The sequence below is a fragment of the Podarcis gaigeae genome (genome assembly GCF_964106915.1).
Source record: "Podarcis gaigeae genome assembly, chromosome: 1".
Lineage (NCBI taxonomy): Eukaryota > Metazoa > Chordata > Lepidosauria > Squamata > Lacertidae > Podarcis > Podarcis gaigeae.
In genome coordinates this window covers 70,915,803-70,937,288 of record NC_139678.1, presented here as the reverse complement: position 1 = coordinate 70,937,288, position 21,486 = coordinate 70,915,803, and the positions used below count along the sequence as shown (strand labels likewise).

Genomic DNA, 21,486 nt, shown 5'->3' with positions numbered 1-21,486 from the left:
CCAACAACATCTGTAGGGCGCCATGTTGGCCCTCCCTGTTTGAATGCATTGTCTCCCGTCCTATAAAGTATAGCTGCTAATTTATATTGCAGCAACTGGTATTCATTACTGGCTTGGTACTGCATTCCTCTTAAACTAATTAGATATTATTTCTGACTTAAGAAATTGTCAGTTAAGTCCTACTGGCACCATCCAGGCTCTGTCATGGGTCTATAATTCTCTGGAGAGTTGCCCTAATTTTAGTAATAGGCTTATTGCTTATCTTGATCCCACCTGTCAAAGAGTATTAGAAGACTACATCCTTTATTCAAAAATAGCTGCTTTCTTAGAATATGAAAAGGCACGGGACAGGATTCTGTGTGGTAATCAGTTCTTAGCTAATCAATTTAGGGCTGCCTCTGGTGCTCTCCAGTTCAGCACTAAGCTAGAAAACAGGACAACTTTGCCCAACAGCAATGCAGACATTTGTGGCTTGCTATTCACACACAGGGCTGGGACGCGGGTGGCGCTGTGAGTTAAACCATAGAGCCTAGGACTTGCTGATCAGAAGGTCGACGGCTCGAATCCCCGCGGCAGGATGAGCTCCCATTACTTGGTCCCTGCTCCTGCCAACCTAGCAGTTTGAAAGCACGTCAAAGTGCAAGTAGATAAATAGGTACCGCTCCGGCGGGAAGGTAAACAGCATTTCCGTGTGCTGCTCTGGTTCGCCAGAAGCGGCTTAGTCATGCTGGCCACATGACCCGGAAGCTGTATGCTGGTTCCCTCGGCCAATAAAGCAAGATGAGTGCCGCAACCCCAGAGTCGGTCACGACTGGACCTAATGGTCAGGGATCCCTTTAACTTTATTCACAAACAACCCAAGGCAACTAGTGGCAGCTCTGTGTGGACTGAGCACATGGCTTAAGGCAGTCCTGTGTGTGGTGTTTTAGCATACTCAAACTATGACTGAAAGAATATGTTAAACACCTCAAGATTGGAACCACCTTCCTTATGTATCTGCTTTCTACCGGGATTAAAACAACTGGAGCTTTCTTATGGTATAGTGGATCTAATGCTGGTAGTTGACCAGAGGCAGTCTTGAGGTCAGGCTCCTGTTAAACCATGTTTTGGGCACAAACTACATGTAGTGTTAACTACTGTATGTGGTTTGCCCAGGTTCTCCCAATAACGGTGAAATCCTTAAGAAGAGCCGGAGAATTAAGAGGTCGCTCTCCTGCCATTCTTCCAATTTAAGTTTCTGCTCAATAGCTAACATCCAGTGATGAATACAGGACCAGCATGAGTCCACATTGCCAGCTTTCCATGCTCAGTGCTGGGCTGTCCCGGGAAATTACGCCTGCTGTTCCTAGGACAAATCTCACATTTTCATTATGGCCCACAGTGCCCAATTTGCACTGCAGGGAGTTGCAGTCTAGTTACTATCTATTACCTACAGACCAAACTCTTTCTTTCTGTTACATTTGTGCTTATTGTTAGCATATTTTCAAAGAACATTTGGAAGTTCCTCCTTGAACAGAGCATCTGAATCATAGAGGGGACACCAACAAAAAATGTTTTGACCAAACTAGTGACATTTGTCAGTCAGAGATGGGGAGGATAAGGTCTGTTAAAGTTCTCGAGGGGTGTGTGCTGACACTCCTTTTAATTTTTCTTGCTACAGGAAGTTGACGAACACTATATTTACAATAAAAAGCCCACAAAATCTTTCATTATTGGAAGCATTTCTGTTGGCTCAAGCACATTGGTGTTCTTTCACTTGAGGAACTTGCACAGGATGTTTCTGTTATCTGTTGAAATTGTAATCTCTTCAGGGAGTGTGCCACACCAAGCTACCACAGCACAGCACTAAATATTCCATTAAGTGATGCAGCCTGTTTTATCCTTTTGAATGGACTTGTAGAAACATTAGTGGCTTAGAAAACCAAAAAGGTCATTTTGACCAGTGTGAGCTTAATTTCATTGCTTTGTCCCCAACTCTAATTTCACAAATCTGTTTGCCATTTAAAGTGGTGTTTCTGAAGTCTAATGCACCATTAGGTTTCATATAATGTACTGGGGAACAAATTAACACAGCATAATTATACAAAGGAAAGATACAACAGCAGCCTTTTTAAAAAGTAGGAAGGGAGGTGGCTGCTAATCTCTTCCCGAAAGATGGTCACTTGTATTCAGTTTATGCTTCTGAGAATTTTCACAAGGTTGTTCTACAATGAGTGAAAATAGCAGGCAAAAGTGCACTGTATTAGGGGAAACTGCTGTGTGAGAATATGCATATTAACAGAATTTGACACTAAAATGCTGGTAAATGTTCATGATGACTTTTTTTTAAAAAAAACAACAACCCACAAACTGATCTGGAATTGAGGAGAAATGAACTTAAGACCTGAAAAAATGAGAAATGGAGAGAAAGCAAAATTGACATATCCCCTAATACAGCACAAGACACTATGCCTCTCTTCACCATTTGTATATTTTAACTTTTTGTCTCCTTTATGACATTGAACTTAGATGTGATTCTACACAAAGCAGACACACAACACCCCTGTTCTCCCATTTCCTTTTTTGAAAAAGAACAAGTTTGTGGAATAGGGGAAAGGGTTGTTCTGCCATTATTGCTGCAGAGAGAAAGCCAGATAGCACCAAAGCTTCATATTGCTTCACCTCAAACAACCTTTGCTGTATGCAAGAATGCAGAAACTACAGCCAGCCAATTGCAAAAGCACTGATAGAAACCACCTACATGGTTAACACAAGATGCATCTCCATAGGATTCGTGCCACAGGTACCTGCCAACCGTATCCCCAGTATTGATAATCTGCTTTTCCAGGGAAATGCTGCTCAAGAAGATCTTATAAATTCCTTTCATTTAAAAATATCACCATCCTAAGCTTATTACAAATGTAGCAGAGAAAGACTTGGGATCTCTTTGCATGAACCCAGCTACAATATGAAAGAAAGAAAAAATATATTCATGGACAATTGGCTTACAGTTCTCACTTACGCTGCAGACGTCCCACCATTATTTGCTTCCCTTCAGGACACTCAGTTACAAGACATGTCATTGTTAAGTACAAATGAAATCATTTATCATTAAGCTGAAGAGGCGCATTATTCAAACGTGCAAGATGTGCTTTATGAAATGCGATGTATGAGGTCATGATTTAGTGACTGTAATAGTGCTCATTTTCCCAAGTTTAAAAATGGGAAGGGAGGCTATGAGCAATTCAAATCGTAAGTGGTGGCATTTTCATGTTTACTGCAAGGGTTTGTCGAATAGCTACCTTTGAGAGTTAAAATTAGCCTGAGTAGTACATTGCTGAAAACCTCTTTCAGATCTTCAGCTGTTATATTTGTCTCGGAACCGGTGCTAATTTACCCCTTATGTGTCACCATCCCTGAAGTGTTGACAGGAAAAATGACTCGAATCTATTCAGAACTCTCCACATTTCAGTGAATTGGGGGAGGTACTGGACGGAGCACAAATTTATAAACCAAGTCATATAACCAGTTCAGAGAGAATTGCTTCATGTACTTCTTTCCAGGCAACTCTATATTTACTTTCCCTATGCAAAACTGTATATACTTAGGGTGGAATTCAGCGTTGCACTAATGCGATTGTCACACAAGCATAAACATTTCTGCTTGCCAAATAGAGCAATATCTTCTCTGCTCCTTCTACTGGTTCTCCTGACCGTGCTGAGTATTCATAGCAATTTTCATACATTGTGAGAGCCAGCATATGGAGTGGTTAGAACAGCAATGGAGAACCTCCAGCCTGCTAGGTCTCGCCTGTCACTGACAGTGTTAGAAACTCAGATATATAAACTAGGTGCCACGTGGCTCCTTAAACCAGGGCTACAATCACCAAAACGGAATGTCTAGTTGTCCTTTTGGGGCCAGACAGCTCAAAAGTCATATTTTTCAATACATATTTTTCTTCCTGAAATTCATTCTGATTGTGCAGATAATATATCACAGATGGTGTGTGGAATCAAGCCAGATCCAAAGATTCCCAGGCATGCACCTCCAGACGGTGGAGACATCAGACACCATCCTGGTACATGGGCATCTTCACTTGGTCACAAGTGGCCAAGAGCACCTGGCAAATTTAAATGCTGGTCACGCTACACTCACTGCCTCTGTATGCTGAGAAAGGATGTAGAGATGAAATGTAGTGACAATGGGGGGTGAGTGGATGGGCTTTGGCCCCACCCACTTTTGATATTGGCCCTGCCTGGGACATTTTCCCTTGGGGGACTGGGGACCAGGGAGATCCGTGTTCAAATCTCCACTAAGCCTTGAAGCCCACCTTCGGCTAGTCATCACATGCTTATTGCAAGTATAAAATGGGTGGAGAAAGAGCCAATTTACCACCCCTGAGCTCTTTGGAAAAAAGCCAGGGGAAAAATGTCATAGGTATATATTATCTTAGCAATTCTTGGAACTACTCTGTAGGATAGATCAGATTCATAATGAAGGCAAGATTTAATCCAAAGGCTTCCCAATTCACAGCCCAGTTTTGCTTAGCTGCTACACTACAGTGTTCTACTACTAACGAAAGGAAGGGAGGATCCAAAAACATCCAGCAGAGGCTGTTTGCTACTTGCTTTATCTCAGAAATGATTGGCAAAACTAGTCACTTAATAAAAGTGCTATCTGCATCCATCAAAATAAATGGGTGCAATATTTGCAACCAGTACATCGAGCAAAAGTCCCTTTCTGGAAAGAATAAATACTTTCCCTGGCTTGGATTATACAAAGTCCTAAGGAGAATACTTTCTTTAGCACAGACAGAGTGCTAAGATAATCATACCTTTTCCAGCTGTTGGATTCCTTCCTCCACACAGCAGACAGATGCCAATGTCCTGAGTGTCTGAGGATATAGGCACCTGAAGCAATCCTGACGGCAGATCTTAAAAAGAGCAACAATGCCCCCTTCCTGTTGAAAAAAAATCAGGAAACCAGTTGGAATAAATTACCATGCAGCCCAATGCAGTCTTATTTCAGGACAAGCTATTACTCTTTTCATAACTTCTTCTATGTACATACCAGCAGCTCAGCAGAAACAAGCTTCTATTGAGAACACATATCTTTTAAATTTAAATTTGTTGCACATATGGTGAGTTACCATTAGAATTTCCAATTTCAAGAGCACTATATTCTCCTGAAATATTAAAATGAAAACTGTTCGTTTTGCACTTCAACTAAAAGTAAGAACACACACACAAATTATGCATAATTATCCACATTTCTGCTTCCCTGTCTGTAATTACTATTTTCAAATAGGTGTAAATCCTACCCCCCAAGACAATGTTAGCTTTTCTGAGTGTCTTGAATTAGTTCATGAGCAATGTGTTTGCTTTCATAGGCTCCTTGCCAGAATCCAGACCCCAGTTCAGAGGCAATTGCCCCAGGACCACAGTATCTAATGGAATAATAAAATGACAGGCCAATGCAGAAATAAACTTAGTTCTGTTTAGCCTTGCTGAAATTCTGGACACCACAAATTTGAATACTGATTCGAGTGAAAATTATCTGCAGATAAGTTTGCTTAAAATCCTCGGCTTGAGTGGTTTTGCAGTTTCATGAAATTCTTCCTTTTCCCTATTACATTTGCATTACACAGCAATGAGACAATTCAGAAAGCTTTATTGGCAATAGAACAGCCCAAGGAAAGCAAATGAAACTCCATTGATTTATGGAATGAAAATGAAAGGCAAAAGCTGCTCTTGAATAGTCCTATTATCTCCCTGGGAGCTAATGCAGAACAGTGGCCCAAGGGTTCCCATCAACCTTTTCTTTGATTCTACATAAAAAGAATATAGTCCAAGAGTTTAATTTAACGTAGGAAAATATACTTATTCATTAAAATTGCATTCTGCCTTTTCATCAAGCGGTTCTCCAACATTGCACTTAGTAAGTAAATGGATATGAATGTGTATTTAACCTGGTGGTAAGTAGGAACTTACCACATCTGGCGTTCTCTGGTCCATGGGGTCACGAAGAGTTGGACACGACTAAACGACTAAACAACAACAACAAGTAGGAACTGTATCCACTTTTTCATAACAAAATCTGACTATATCTTACTCCATTTGCATACCATGGAAAATGCTAATGTTCCAGAAGTGCATGCATTTGAATGAGCCTTGCATTCACCATCAGATGTCCTCCTTGCAGGAGGGTGCTCTCTCGGTGGTTGTTCACACACCTTCAGGAAGGCTAGCCTGGTGCCCGTGGTCTTCCAGGCACCAGACGAAGAACCTTTAATCACCCAAGGCCACAGACATGTTGCTATTGCTTGATTTCACTAATAGTATTAATCTAGTCTGCTGTGTTCTGCTTACAATTGACAGGAGATACTTGAGCTTCTCCCTGACATTTCCCAGATTCTTCTTGAGGAGGGGAAAGATCAGCACGCCTAGCTGCTCATCACCACTGTAGAAGGTCAGTGGGACAATCATCTGTCATCAAAATCCTACTACACAGGCAATGTGTGCCACATCTTGCATCACACAAGGGCCATAGCATCTAGGGCTGGGAAAGACTTCTGCCTGAAACCCTGGAGGACTGTTGCCATTCATTGTAGACTTTAAAAAAGGGAGCAGGTGGCATTGTGGTCACTGCAGACAATGTGCATGTGTTGCCCTCATGCTGCTTTGAAATGTCGGCAGTAGAAAGCAGCATCCAGGGCCAAGCCTTCACCCAGCCAAGGTGGAGAGTTACGTTGCCTCCTCTGAACACCATTTCTCCAAAGTTTGTCAGAGGAATTGCCCTTCCCTCAAAGACCAATTATTTCCTCACTATCACCACTCCTCTGCAAGTTTATTTTAAACTTTCCTTAGCTATTTAAATAGAGCTGGCTCGAATCATCCCTCACCACTGGCTGATGTGAGTTGCAATCAAACAACTTCTAGAGGGCCACATGTTAGCCCCCCCCCCCCGGAGTCACGCTTCTTCAGAGGCCCATTCTACCACTTCATCTGTGGTATATTTTTTTACCTCAGAGTGGCCCTCATTGCACATGAAAACTTCACCTGCCATTTTGGGGCATGTCCCCTGAGCTTTTCAGCTACACTAAAATCAGCTTTCCACAAGCAGGAAACCCAAGCTGTGTGTGTCTGTGTGTGAAAGCAAAGAAATGAAATATCGGAATGTGACATAGTTTTATAAATGTTTGCACACATGACTAAAAAACAATTACACTGCACTTATCCTAAATCAAAGGCAATATGTACTGTGCAGAGTTTGTCACTGCACGTTTAAAAGCCAGTGCAGTTGATCAGTTTACAGAATGGCAGCAGGACCATCAGGCTTCACTGAAGGGCTATCTTTCTTCTCTACAGCCTTATTAAGTGGGAACTTTAAATGGATGACACTGCTAAGTCCCCGCTGACACTAGTGCATTAGCTGGAAACAACTGTGTGACAAAAAGGCTGCACGGCCACATGCTTTCATCTACCACTGACAGAAAGTGAACTATCAGTGTACTTTCAGCAAAAAGCAAAATATATTAACTGCATAATATCATTTGCAGCTTAACGCATCCACTGAAAGAGGAGATGCCAAGTTCAGCACCAAATGTCCCTGCATCTTCAGTTGCCTTAGTCCGCAAGGGAGACCAGAATGCCTCCATGGAATAGGAAACATTTAGTTTAGAAAAAAGTAAGGGAGAACATGAGAAAGAGGTGCAAAATTATGCACAGTGCATAAAGATAATAGACAAAGGTTTTTCTCCCTCTTTCATAATACTAGAACCTGGAGTCATCTAGTGAAGCTGAGTGAATTAAGTATTTCTTCAGACAGTTCATAGTTAAGCTGTAGCATCTACTGCCACATAATGAAGTGATGGCCACCAACTTGGATGGCTTTAAAAGGGGACTGGACAAATTCTGGGGGATAATAATAATAATAATAATAATAATAATAATAATAATAACAATAACAACTTATATCCCATCCATCTGGCTGGGTTTCCCCACCCACTCTGGGTGCCTCCCAAAAGAATATTAAAAACACGATAAAACATCAAATAATAAAAACTTCCCTTAACAGGGTTGCCTTCAGATGTCTTCTAAAAGTCAAATAGTTGTTTATTCCCTTGACATCTGATGGGAGGGTGTTCCACAGGGCAGGCACCACTACCGAGAAGGCCCTCTGCCTGGTTCCCTGTAACCTCACTTCTCGCAGTAGAGGAACCAGCAGAAGGCCCTCGGTGCTGGATCTCAGTGTCAGGGCTGAACAATGGGGATGGAGACACTCCTTCAGGATATCCGTGGCTATTAGTCATGAGAGCTACATGACATGCAGTATTGGAGGCAGAATGTCTCTGAGTACCAGTTGATGGGTACCACAAGTGGGAGGATGCTACTGCACTCATGTCCCACCTGAGAGCTTCCCAGAGGCATCAACTTGGCCACTGTGGGAAAGAAAATGTTGGTCTGGTCCAGTAGGGCCTTTCTTGTTCTTGTGTTTCAGGCAGAGCATGCAAGCCGATGTGATGTAGAACCTAGGATTAGAATTAACAGCTGGAGCTCTCCACTCTACAGTAATGCCTCTTTGCCTTTCATTTCTGTCTCTCTCCCTGATAGAAGGTAAAGCCAGTTTATCATAAAACAGCTGGTTCAAAGAGAAAGCTATTTGGGTACAGTGGGTTGCCATGCAGCTTGGGCAATTTTCTCGATATGCTGCACAGGTCGCACATTGCACAGGCAGCTGAAGGGGAAGACTGGAAGAGGTTCAAAGGAGACTGGCAATGTGGTTTGTTTGTTTTTTAAATAAAGAAACAAATAAATGAAAAATAAAGGTTGTGAGAGACAAAGCAGATGGTTTAACAACTTCAAGAAACTGAACATGTTTAACCTAAGAGGGAAAGGATTAAAGGAAGGAGGCTGCAGGAGCTTTTCAAACATTCTGGCTCCTGAGCGTTAAATGCTGGACTCAACCCTTTATTTACCACAGGATGAAAAACCTGGTGTGATCGAAGGGCATTCTAAATATCAGAGCTTTTGGGCTGAGAAACATTTTAATGGAAATCCACTCAACCTCCTTTATTAAAACAGCATTGATTTTCATGGTGTAGCCTGTAATAATAAAAGGATGAATCTGTTCCGTGGAGGTGCGTGCAAGAGAGAGAGATGAGTAAACTGCCTAATTTAAGGTCCCCCTTCTGCATCCTCCAGCCATGTGAAAACTGATGCTTTATTTTATTTTTATTTTTTAAAAAACAACCCTAATAGTTATCCAGTTCTTAAGTCTTGACTCCAATGTCACTGGTATGGTGAGCGAGTCATAAATCATGCCCTCACTGCCTCTTTGATGGGCTCAGTAGATCTCCTTTGGAGAAAACTGTTTACAGGAATCTTAACCATGTTTCTGTGTTTGTTTGTCTGTCTGTCTGTCTGTCTGTCTGTCTGTCTGTCTCTGTCTGTTTGGTCTTGCCTTATTCTTAACTGTGACAAACACTGAAATAATTTAGAAATAATTTGCTTTAATAGAGCCCATTTTCTACAAGTCCAACAAACCATCCTTAAGATTAATAACCCCGCTTAACTGAGGTCTTATTGTGATGGCAAAGCTTTAAAAAGACAGATTGTTTTTGCAAACGCGGTAAGATTTATGGGTCTGGAATCTGACAGTCCAAAAGGCAGAGCCTAACAGATAAACCGTGATAGAGAATTTTCTCTTCAAATCTTCTGGTCAATATGTACAATTTAATGTATTCAAGCACTATATGTATGCCCTGCTTTTCTTTTCCCACACAAAATGAGAGAAATATAAAATACTGATGGGTAAGAGGAGTCCAGTGGAAGGGGCTTTGATTTCCTCTGCCATGTGGCTCTATAGATGAAAGACTAGAACTCTGGGTTATTGAGTAATGGACCAAATGAAGCCCTTTGTTACATAACCCACAAGTCACTTAATTATCAGGATACCAGAATGGCCAATGACTTGCCCTCATGGGTTCCTCAGAGCATTTAGCTGCCTACATGGACAGGAGCACCTCTAGTTTGGGCAGATTATCCTCCATGCTTTCATTAACTATGGTTTCTCTGGTGTGGTTATTTACTTGGATCATACAGCTTCTGTTCACACAAGTACCAAGCTAACATGGGGAGATACCCATCAATTTTGGGATCATAATGGTAGGCACACTTCCAAAGCAGCTTGTAATTTGGGTTTTAGGTGAATTTCTTTTTTAGGGTTAGAATAACTTCAGAAAGGATTATTGTGTCAACAGTGATTAGCTGTAGTAACTTAATGGAAACTCCAGGTTTGGGGAGTAATATAGCTGATGAGGATGATGAAGTAGTCAAACAACAAGCGATGGCTCTCAGCATTATGCTTGTGAGCCTGACCCATGTCAGAGACAGAATGCTGGGCTAAATGAAATGTTGACCTAAGCCAAAGAGACCATTCTTATGCTTGTAGGCTGAGAACACAATCCTAGAGGCTAAATAGCTCTTAGCCATTTATTTGCTGCTCTTAAAGCTGCTTCTTATTTTTGACTGTTCTTGGCACTCTCTTTTATCTTATTTTGTACTGTATTGATTTTATGTAAGCTGCCTTGTGTACTTTTTGTAGAAAAGTAGGATGTGAATTCAGCAACAATAACCAAAATAATATACAGCAATAATTCAAGGAACTCACAGTATTATTCCATACAAATGTATTCAAATGGAAAATCCACAGTGCTCAATGGGGCTTATTTTCCCATAAATGCACATAGGATTTCAGTCTGTTTCATCTAACAGATTAGCTATGTCAAATATAATATATTATATTTACTTCTCTTTGTTACCACTCCATGAAATCTGGTATAACTATGAAGAACCCCAACACAATGCCTAAGCATCAAGTTCATTTTTTCATTGAAACCATTCAATCAAGGTGACTGACAGCCCAAACAACATCTTGTCAACTGACCTTTTGAAATTAAAAAGATGTGAAGAGGCAATCGATTGAAGTAATAGAAAGTTCCCTGAATTCAAATGATATTTTTTTTAATAGAAAAAACTTGTTTTGAAAGAACCTTGTATCTCTGTGAAATTAAGACCACATCTTCTGGTGACAAATGATTCTGCCATTTATTTATTAATTAGTACATCACAATTTTATCCCATCTTTCCTCTGTAGCTCAAAGCAGAATACATGGCCCATATTCCATTTTGTCTTAACAACAACCCTATAATGTAGTTTAAATATAGAAAAAAAAAATTAAAAAATGTCCAGTAGCACCTTAGAGACCAACTAAGTTTGTTCTTGGTATAAGCTTTCATGTGCATGCTCATTTCTTCAGATACCTTAATGTAGGTTAGGTTGAGAGCTAGCAGTTCTTGCCCATGGAACTCTCATTCTAGTGAAGCCCATCTGACTGCTTCACTGAGTTCACTCTGCAAAACAGCAACTGTAGCAGGAGCCCAAGGCAGGGTGACCCGTGGTGCCTTGGCTTCCTGCTACTGTTACATTGCTAGGCTGGCTTGCTAAACAGCTGCTTTGGTTATTGTGGTTTTAATATTGCAATTGTTTTACAATTGTTTTGACAATATTTATCTTGGCAAATATGAGAACTCATTTGGACTGACTTGTGGACATTTTTTTTTTTTAGCTAGAGCATGAATAGATAGATTGAGATAGAGCTTCAGAAACACTGATTTCCTCTTAGAATACAGAATAGCTTTCCTGGTCATTTCATGTTACAAGACACCTACAAAAGAACACATGAGTACAAGGGGGATGTCAGGGAACTGCCATCAGGGCCGGAGGGAGAGAGCGGGCTCCAGAGGGATTCCAGAGAGTGTCCCGGGATGGGGAGAGGCAGCCCATCTTCTGGGGAAGGAAATCAGCGTAGCACCAGTGGAGAAGGGGGGCAGATGGGGGAATCGGCGAGGCGGTCCCATGACTCCTTGCCAGGGACCAGCGGGGAGAGTAAGGGTCCTCCGCTGCCCACACCCTCCTTGCGCAGAAGGCTTCCGCGCAGGGAGAGTAGGTGGAGACTAGGCGTCAAAGAGCTTCTTTGCTGGAAGAAGTTCAAGAAACGCCCACTGACGGATTCTGCCAGCGATTGAGACAGCCACGGGCGAGTGGCTGTCCGGACAGAAAAGGTTCACTCAGGCAACCCAGCCAGGTGTGGCACCGGTTTACGCACGAGCAACCCCTAGAACCGTTACAGGGGGCTTACCTTAGCAATGATGCGGCACAGGTGAGAGCCTTCCTGGGTAAGACTGAACAAGTTGCTGGTAGCTGACTCAGCAGAATACAGATTATCTGATGTGTCTATTTCTCTCACCAGGTTCTGGGCAACAAAGACAAGCATAAATTTCATTTACTTCCACATATACGTGCAAACAGAGTGATGTCTAGGGCTTGGCTTCTTGGTTTCTTGTGAATTTAGTTAGCTTAGTTAGCTTAAAGCTTTGTGTTGAAACTGCAGAGTTTTTGTTTAGGGAAAGGTGCCCTTACAGTGGTACCTTGGTTCTCAAATGCCTTGGTACTCAAACAACTTGGAACCCAAACACTGCAAACCCGGAAGTAAGTAAGTAACCCAGTTTGCAAACTTTTTTCAGAAGCTGAACGTGCTCCGTTTCAAGTGTTACGCTTCCGTTTCGAGTGTTACACAGAGGTCTGTCTGTTTTTGCTATTTATTTTGCGGCTCTTTTTGTTTTGTTTTTGTGACTGTGTGGAACCCAGTTCATCTATTGATTGATTGATTGATTGATTGATTGATTGATTATTGTGTGACTGCAGTACATTGTTTATTGCTTTCATTTTATAGATCAATGGTCGTGTTAGATAGTAAAATTCATGTTAAATTGCTGTTTTAGGAGTTGTTTTTAAAAGTCTGGAACAGATTAATCCATTTTGCATTACTTTTTATGCCTTGGTTTTGGAACACTTTGGTTTTGGAACAGACTTCCGGAAGGTTTGAGAACCAAGGTACCACTGTATAAGAGAACAAAGGAAGCATTCATGGTGAGTTCTGGCACCTCTTTTTCTAGAAAAAATGGCCCTGGGAAAAGCCAAACTGCATTTCCAAACCCCAGAAATGAGAACATCAGTTTTGAGTCCCAGGAGACCTCAGAGGCTGCATGATACATTCATGGGATGAAAACCAAGCAAATATTTTAATAAATCCAAACATTTTCCTTATTGGAATGCGGCAGCCAGACTGGTGACTGGGAGCGGCCGCCGAGACCATATAATATCGGTCTTGAAACACCTACATTGGCTCCCAGTACGTTTCCAAGCACAATTCAAAGTGTTGGTGCTGACCTTTAAAGCCCTAAACGGCCTCGGTCCAGTATATCTGAAGGAGCTTCTCCACCCCCATCGTTCTACCCGGACACTGAGGTCCAGTGCCAAGGGCCTTCTGGCAGTTCCCTCACTGTGAGAAGCCAAGTTACAGGGAACCAGGCAGAGGGCCTTCTCGGTAGTGGTGCCCTCCCTGTGGAACACCCTCCCACCAGATATCAAAGAGAACAACAACTACCAGAAGACATCTGAAGGCAGGCCTGTTTAGGGAAGCTTTTAATGTTTGATGTATTACAGTATTTTAATATTTTTTTGGAAGCAGCCCAGAGTGGTTGGGGAAGCCCAGCCAGATGGGCGGGGTATAAATAATAAGTTGTTGTTGTTGTTACATATAGTTAAGAATATTTACTAACCTTTATTTCATGTGTTAAAGCTAGTTCTATCAATTGGCCAAAATACTGTGCAACTGTGGTTAGAGCATCATTAATACAAGATTTCATAGACTTTAATATCTGCTCATCTTCAATCTGGATGCACCTGAAAGGAAATGTAAGAAAAATAGTGTAATTGTCCCTGTGGTGCTTTAGCCATCATGTGAACAGAAGCTAAGACTTAATCAAGATGTGAGACCAAAGAGTAGCTCTTAATATTAAGGCACCAATTTAAGATGATGACCCAAAGCACCAGTTCACTTCTGTTAAGATATAGGCTAAAACACAGAAATTCCCCACTATGTAGAACCACCATTCCTCTACTAACAAAAAAATATTGCACGCACCAGAACCAACAGATTACAAGCACTAATTGAGAGTATAAAGTGATCCATTTATTTCAAACCAATTATAGCACTGGGCAAAACAAATATTTTATATTACCTTTCAGTAGCTGTTGTAAGTTCAGAACATTTTTCCACTAGCATTTTTTCATACTGCAGATGAAAGAGAACAGAGATGTGTTGTTTTAGTGTTATCGTTTGTCTTTGCATTATGGGAAATGATAGAATTACATTGCTTTAAACAGAACCAAAGGATGAATTTTAATTTAAAGTATTTTTAAAGTAAATTTAATTGATTGAGGCTTAGAGGGGCGATTTAGAGCAGGAAATCAATGGGGAAAGAAGTAGAGGTTTTAAGGACTTTCCTCCCACCAACCCCCTGTTTCTCTGCTCTAAGCACCCTCATCTCAAAGTGGCTTTTCTCTAAAACAGGGGTGGGGAATCTGTAGCTTTCTAGATGCTTCTGGAGGGCAACTTCCATCATCCCTGTCCATAGGCCATACTGGTCAAGTCCCAAGGGATTTGGAGTCCGACAACATATGGAGGGCCAACAGACTTCCCCACCCCTGCTCTCAAAAAGAGGTTGATTAAGCATGTTCATGTAACATTAGTCTGGCATTTAAAGATGCTAACTTGAGAACAATTCTAAGAGATTGAAACTGAGCTGTATCCAATTGGCTGGGTTTTGAAGAGAGTACATAGAGTGTGTCTTGAATGCAGAAGGTTCCAGGTTCAGTCCTTGACATTGCCAATCTAAAACATTCAACTAATGAGCCCTACAAGCAGAAGCCCATGTAACGACTTTGAGCAATTGGGTTTGCCCCCTTTCTCTTCCCCCTGTGTGTCCCCTATAGCCCCCCCTTTGGCTCTGGGAGACTCAGGGAAACCCCTGAAACAGCAGGGAGGGGGTCAAGGAGAGGGCAGGCCATTCCATTCGGCAAATGGAAATGCTTGTGGGAGCCAGTGTGGCATAGTGGTTAAGAGCAGTAGATTCGTAATCTGGTGAACCGGGTTTGCATCTCCACTCCGCCACATGCAGCTGCTGGGTGACCTTGGACTAGTCACACTTTTTTGAAGTCTCTGAGCCCCGCTCACCTCACAGAGTGTTTGTTGTGGGGGAGGAAGGGAAAGGAGAATGTTAGCCACTTTGAGACTCCTTCGGGTAGTGATAAAGCAAGATATCAAATCCAAACTCTTCTTCTCTTCTCTCGTGCTGATGAAGCTATCTGTTCAACACTACACTGAATTCCTCCCATAGGTAGGAAGTGATGTCAAGGACCCCTGACTGTTACCTTGGAAAGCAAGATGCCTGTCAGAGCTATTGAGCTAGATGGGGAAACTGTCTGAGCTAGTATAGGCAGCTTGATAGGTTTCCCATTATTACATGATGTCTCTATTTCCAAAACCCAAGAGGATGAATTGGTAATATGTTTAGAATAAGTTTTATTCAAAACGAAAGAAAAACATGCATGTAAAGTTTTCTATGGGGTCTTTCCTTTAAAAACAAACAACATTTATCTCAGCATTCTGGATGCTGTCATTTCACAGTAATCCTACCTGATGCATTTCTTCCCAAGAATTCCTCTTGAATGTATTGTATTCATTTATCATTGAACGGACATGGCAGTTGACTCTTACTGTCATGCTGTGGACCCTCTGCCACCTGTTCTTCTCCAGTTTTTGAACGATCCTGGTTAGCTCAGTGCTTATAATCCAAGCTCTTTTCAGCAACAACTGCAAGTTATCACAAGCGCTGTGTTCTGATGACAGAGAAAATTCACTTTGGGCATCTTCTTCTAGGCTGATTGGTTTCGACTGAAGAATACACATGCATTCACAATCAGTCATGAGCTTCAAGTCTTCCATCCACCGTTGAACAGAGTCTACCTGGATTAAATGCATACTGAAAAGAAGGGCGGGGGAGATGAAAATACTACATATTAGTATACTAGCTCCTATCTAGTAAATCTGGCACAGAGCTTCTACATTTCAGGCACAAGATTCAGGCACAAAAAGTGTATTGAAGTTCCATTGGGCATATGAAAATGAATACTGGCTGAATGCTAGACATTCTAAGGTTGATTCCATAAGCATTAATTTTCCAGATTCTATCAAATATCCACGTTTCTAACAGTGGACGGGCAGATGTATTGGCGAGTCAAAATTTAGGGTCTGATAGAGACAGCCATTTCCTGTTTTTTGTCCCCAAGATACTATATACTGCCTCCATTTAGAGATTATATTTTATCCATAATCATGGCTAATAGCCATGATTATGGATAAATAGACCATTTATCTCAGTTTGAGAAAAAGGCAACAGAATCTACTTTGTTCCAGCTAATCCACTTTATGAACTACAGCTACACATGGTTTATAATTTGTCTGCATGCATAAACTGCACAGTAATGTCCATTCCTGCAATAGCTGACATTTGGCTGAATCATATGTGCCTGTTTAACACAAAATACCCACAAAATTCCTGAGATTATGTTACATATTATATGCACATAAAATATGCACATTAGCCATAGATTTCCCATCCATGGTGGCATTTGCATCTCTGCTTAAAGGTTTGGTCTTGAGTACCTGCTCCCCATTCCACTCCCCAGCAAGTTAGTAGCTTGTTTTCACTGTGATTATTTAACATGCCAGCCACACTTTTATATAAGACTGGTGTCAGATTCTAAACATTTATTTGGATATCAGTCACAATGATTTAAATTGATTGCAAGTCTAAGTATGTATAACGAGCATTAGAACCCCAGAGCTATTTCATATCATGATTTCCTATGCAGCAACTCAACTTGACTTGTTCAGTAATTTGGGGGTGTTGAACTAATCTTGTGAACATTGGACACATGTCCAGACCTTGTTGTTTACAGACGACACAAGAATAAGCACACTGCCAGTTATGCTCAATGGAGAGGTGCTGCATCGTCTGTCACTACAGAGGAGCCATACAGAGAAGTGTACTGACCTTGCTGTGAGGGGATTATTCGCAAATTTAATCTGAAAGTACCTTTGATCTGCAAGCCAAAATTATGACTCTAGGAGGATTCCTTGAGGTATCCAGCAACTTTCCTGAGCTAGCTCCAAAAGTCACAAGAGTTACTTTAAACTCAATCTATGACCAATATCTTCCTTATTATGGGTTGTAGTTTTCATGTGCTGTAGTCTTCAAAGCTGTAATTTGATTAGTTATGTTTTGTGCCTGTTGTATTTTCACACTGTAATAGCTTCTTTCATTCATACTCTTGTTCTCAAGATTCTGATTTGTTTTAGTGGATTCACTTATTTTTCCTGGGTTGCATCCAGTGGTGGTTTTGCCTTGGCAGGAAACACTTCAACTTGCACAAGTCATTTTGCTATTCCCTCTCTAACCAGTTTGACCCTGAGTTGTTCCTGAGGATTACTGGGCCTTCTAGAATACAACGGGGTATGGCCGAAAGGGCTGCAGTAGTTTGGTGAGGTTGGTAGCATTTGGGTGCCCTGGGGTGCACAAGTAAAAACATTTCCCCCTAAAGCAAAGCCATTAATTGATGCAACCCCTTATTTGAATATATATATATATATATATTTGCTTTCGTAGATTTTCACGGGTACAGGAATGCAGGTTTTGGTGTCCTCGGGTGTCTTCCCGTGTAAAAGTTGGGGTGTCTAGGCGACGTTTCGACGAGGTCTCACTCGTCATCTTCAGGCTGGTGCTTTCGGCTTCTTGTTACTGGAACAGAGCGGGATCTCAATGTTTGAGTTCCTATAAATACTGTAGAGGGGGTGTGGTGTCTAGCCTCCAATGTTCTGGGCAGAGAGGAAGTTCCCAGGCTAGTGTGCCTTTTCTTCTTTTGTTCCTTAATTACTTGAGAGATACCTTGAGTGATTTCTTGAGTGATATCCTGAGTACCACTTAGGTGGGTCATTAGGTGTGGATTAGTTGCTAAAGTCTTTGTGTCTTGACCTCTTGAACTTTGTGAAGAGTTTTCCTGAGAAGATGGCTGTATTGCACTTAGTTGTGCTTTGGCTTGGCTTCGTGTATAGGGGCGAGCTGTGGTTTTGTGGCTTGTGTCAGCCAGATCTGTGTAGGGATTGCAGGGGGGTGCAGCATCCGGAGGTGCCACCATGGATTGGCTACTGGATGGTGTCAGTAATTCATCTGTGGAGAGGGTCTGGGTTTGGGTCTGGTGTGGTTGATTGGTGTTGGCGTTCTGTGTGCCTCTGGATCTGGTGTCAGTTTTTGTGGGGAGGGCTAATTTCCAGATGTCTGGCAAGCGGGATGTGTCGTCACGCTTGTTCATGTTGTGAGGGTGTTTCTCTATCTCGATGGCTTCCATGATTATTCTCTTGTGGTGATGTTCCGTGTTAAAGAGCAATTTGGAATCTGCAAAATTAATTTCGTGTCCTGTTTCTTTCATGTGTTGGAAAAGAGAGGAAGTTTTTTCTTCTTTTTTGACGGCATTCTTGTGTTCTGCGATACGTGCATTTATTCGTCTGTTTGTTTGTCCAATGTATGTGGCTGGGCAGACTTTGCAGGGTATTTCATAGATCCCTTGGTTTTCCAACTGGATTTTATCCTTGGGGTTTCTGAGGATATTGGCTATTTTTTGGTTGGTGCAAAAGGCTGTTTTGATATTGTGTTTATGGAGGATTTTGCTAATTTTATCTGTAGTGCCCTTGATATAAGGAAGGAGGGCCATGCCATTGTTTTCTTCTGTGTCTTGGTTTTTGGGGGGTGTTTCCTTTTGGATTAGCTTCGTAATCCTGTTTTGCTGGTATCCATTGGCAATTAACACATTTGAGAGATTCTGTAACTCAGTTGTCAAGTGGTCTTTGTCAGCCAGGCGTTTGGTTCTGGAGATGAGAGTCTTGGCTACGGAGTTTATTTGTGCAGGGTGGTGGTGTGATTGTGCATGTAAGTAGCGGTTGGTGTGTGTTTTTTTCTGGTAGATAGTGTGTCCTAGGGAGCCATCAGGTTTTTTGTAGATTAGGACGTCAAGGAAGGGAAGTTGGTTGTTGGCTTCTATTTCCATAGTGAATTGTATTTTGGGGTGTAAGTTGTTGAGATGTGTGAGGAAGCTATCCAGTTTTTCCTTCCCGTGTGGCCAAATTACAAAGGTGTCGTCAACATATCTTTAGCAACTAATCCACACCTAATGACCCACCTAAGTGGTACTCAGGATATCACTCAAGAAATCACTCAAGGTATCTCTCAAGTAATTAAGGAACAAAAGAAGAAAAGGCACACTAGCCTGGGAACTTCCTCTCTGCCCAGAACATTGGAGGCTAGACACCACACCCCCTCTACAGTATTTATAGGAACTCAAACATTGAGATCCCGCTCTGTTCCAGTAACAAGAAGCCGAAAGCACCAGCCTGAAGATGACGAGTGAGACCTCGTCGAAACGTCGCCTAGACACCCCAACTTTTACACGGGAAGACACCCGAGGACACCAAAACCTGCATATATATATATATATATATATATATATATATATATTTGCTTTCGTAGATTTTCACGGGTACAGGAATGCAGGTTTTGGTGTCCTCGGGTGTCTTCCCGTGTAAAAGTTGGGGTGTCTAGGCGACGTTTCGACGAGGTCTCACTCGTCATCTTCAGGCTGGTGCTTTCGGCTTCTTGTTACTGGAACAGAGCGGGATCTCAATGTTTGAGTTCCTATAAATACTATAAAGCCATCGAGATAGAGAAACACCCTCACAACATGAACAAGCGTGACGACACATCCCGCTTGCCAGACATCTGGAAATTAGCCCTCCCCACAAAAACTGACACCAGATCCAGAGGCACACAGAACGCCAACACCAATCAACCACACCAGACCCAAACCCAGACCCTCTCCACAGATGAATTACTGACACCATCCAGTAGCCAATCCATGGTGGCACCTCCGGATGCTGCACCCCCCTGCAATCCCTACACAGATCTGGCTGACACAAGCCACAAAACCACAGCTCGCCCCTATACACGAAGCCAAGCCAAAGCACAACTAAGTGCAATACAGCCATCTTCTCAGGAAAACTCTTCACAAAGTTCAAGAGGTCAAGACACAAAGACTTTAGCAACTAATCCACACCTAATGACCCACCTAAGTGGTACTCAGGATATCACTCAAGAAATCACTCAAGGTATCTCTCAAGTAATTAAGGAACAAAAGAAGAAAAGGCACACTAGCCTGGGAACTTCCTCTCTGCCCAGAACATTGGGGGCTAGACACCACACCCCCTCTACAGTATTTATAGGAACTCAAACATTGAGATCCCGCTCTGTTCCAGTAACAAGAAGCCGAAAGCACCAGCCTGAAGATGACGAGTGAGACCTCGTCGAAACGTCGCCTAGACACCCCAACTTTTACACGGGAAGACACCCGAGGACACCAAAACCATATATATATATATATATATATATATATATATATAATCATGGAACATAAAATCCAGCCCTCATAATAGATTTCATCAATGCATTTTGTATTCAGTACAGTGGTACGTCGGGTTACTAACTTAATTCGTTCTGGAAGTCTGTTCTTAACCTCAAACCGTTCTTAACCTGAGGTACCACTTTAGCTAATGGGGCCTTCCACTGGCACACAATTTCTGTCCTCATCCTGAGGTAAAGTCCTTAACCCGAGGTACTACTTCCGGGTTAGCAGAGTCTGTAACCCGAAGTGTTTCTAACCCGAGGTGTTTTTAACCCAAGATACCACTGTATTAGCCTGGCTACATATAAAACAACCATACTAGGTGTCTTTTATAGTCCAGAGTGGAATCTTAAGAACAGCAGCTACTTTGCCTTTCAAGGTGCACAACATCTCCAAACAAGCTGCAAATATATAGCTCTAAGCACCACTATATTACTTCTTTATTATTCTACATTTATTCCCTGGTTTCAGTTAAAATTAAAATCAATAACTGAACCAACAGAGAGAAACCTTTACAGGCCGGAAAACAGCTTAACTGATTTTCCTGAGATTAATAGAAGTATTAGAATGGCAATCATTCTGAGCCCACACTAACAGCTATAGAAATGGCACTGCCTTTACTGTTCCTCTTAGAGATGCTCTTGGTTCAGACCCTAATTAGATTTCAGGAATCAATGCTGGGAGTGTTGCAAAAAAAGAGGGGGTATTCTCTGACCTGTACCATGAACATTCATGCTGAATGTTTGGGGTATATGTTCGGTAGTTCTAGAACTTGAATGAAAACTATAGTTACAGGCCATTTGTCTTAAGCTTGAATTGTTGCTGGGCATGCATCTTTCAGCAAATGTACCGTATTTTTCGCTCTATAACACGCACCAGACCATAAGACGCACATAGTTTTTAGAGGAGGAAAACAAGAAAAAAAATATTCTTAACGAAATAGTGGATATATGATTTTTGTGGTTCATGCTGTGGCCACAGACATGTGATCTGACAGTGAGTTTGGAGTAGCTCAATGCAAAAATCCTG

General features: G+C 41.8%; 1 protein-coding gene across 3 annotated transcripts in view; it reads right to left on the bottom strand.

The window, feature by feature from the left end:
* Positions 1-21,486, bottom strand: part of INSC (INSC spindle orientation adaptor protein) — a 155,457-nt gene that overhangs the window by 49,579 nt on the left and 84,392 nt on the right. For all 3 annotated transcript variants that reach the window (XM_083713070.1, XM_083713069.1, XM_083713068.1), the window contains 5 exons: positions 15,584-15,929; positions 14,127-14,179; positions 13,665-13,788; positions 12,182-12,295; positions 4,814-4,939 (listed from right to left, as the gene is read on the bottom strand). In XM_083713070.1, the coding sequence (XP_083569196.1) occupies positions 4,814-4,939; positions 12,182-12,295; positions 13,665-13,788; positions 14,127-14,179; positions 15,584-15,929 (763 nt within the window). The remainder of the gene's footprint in view (positions 1-4,813; positions 4,940-12,181; positions 12,296-13,664; positions 13,789-14,126; positions 14,180-15,583; positions 15,930-21,486) is intronic.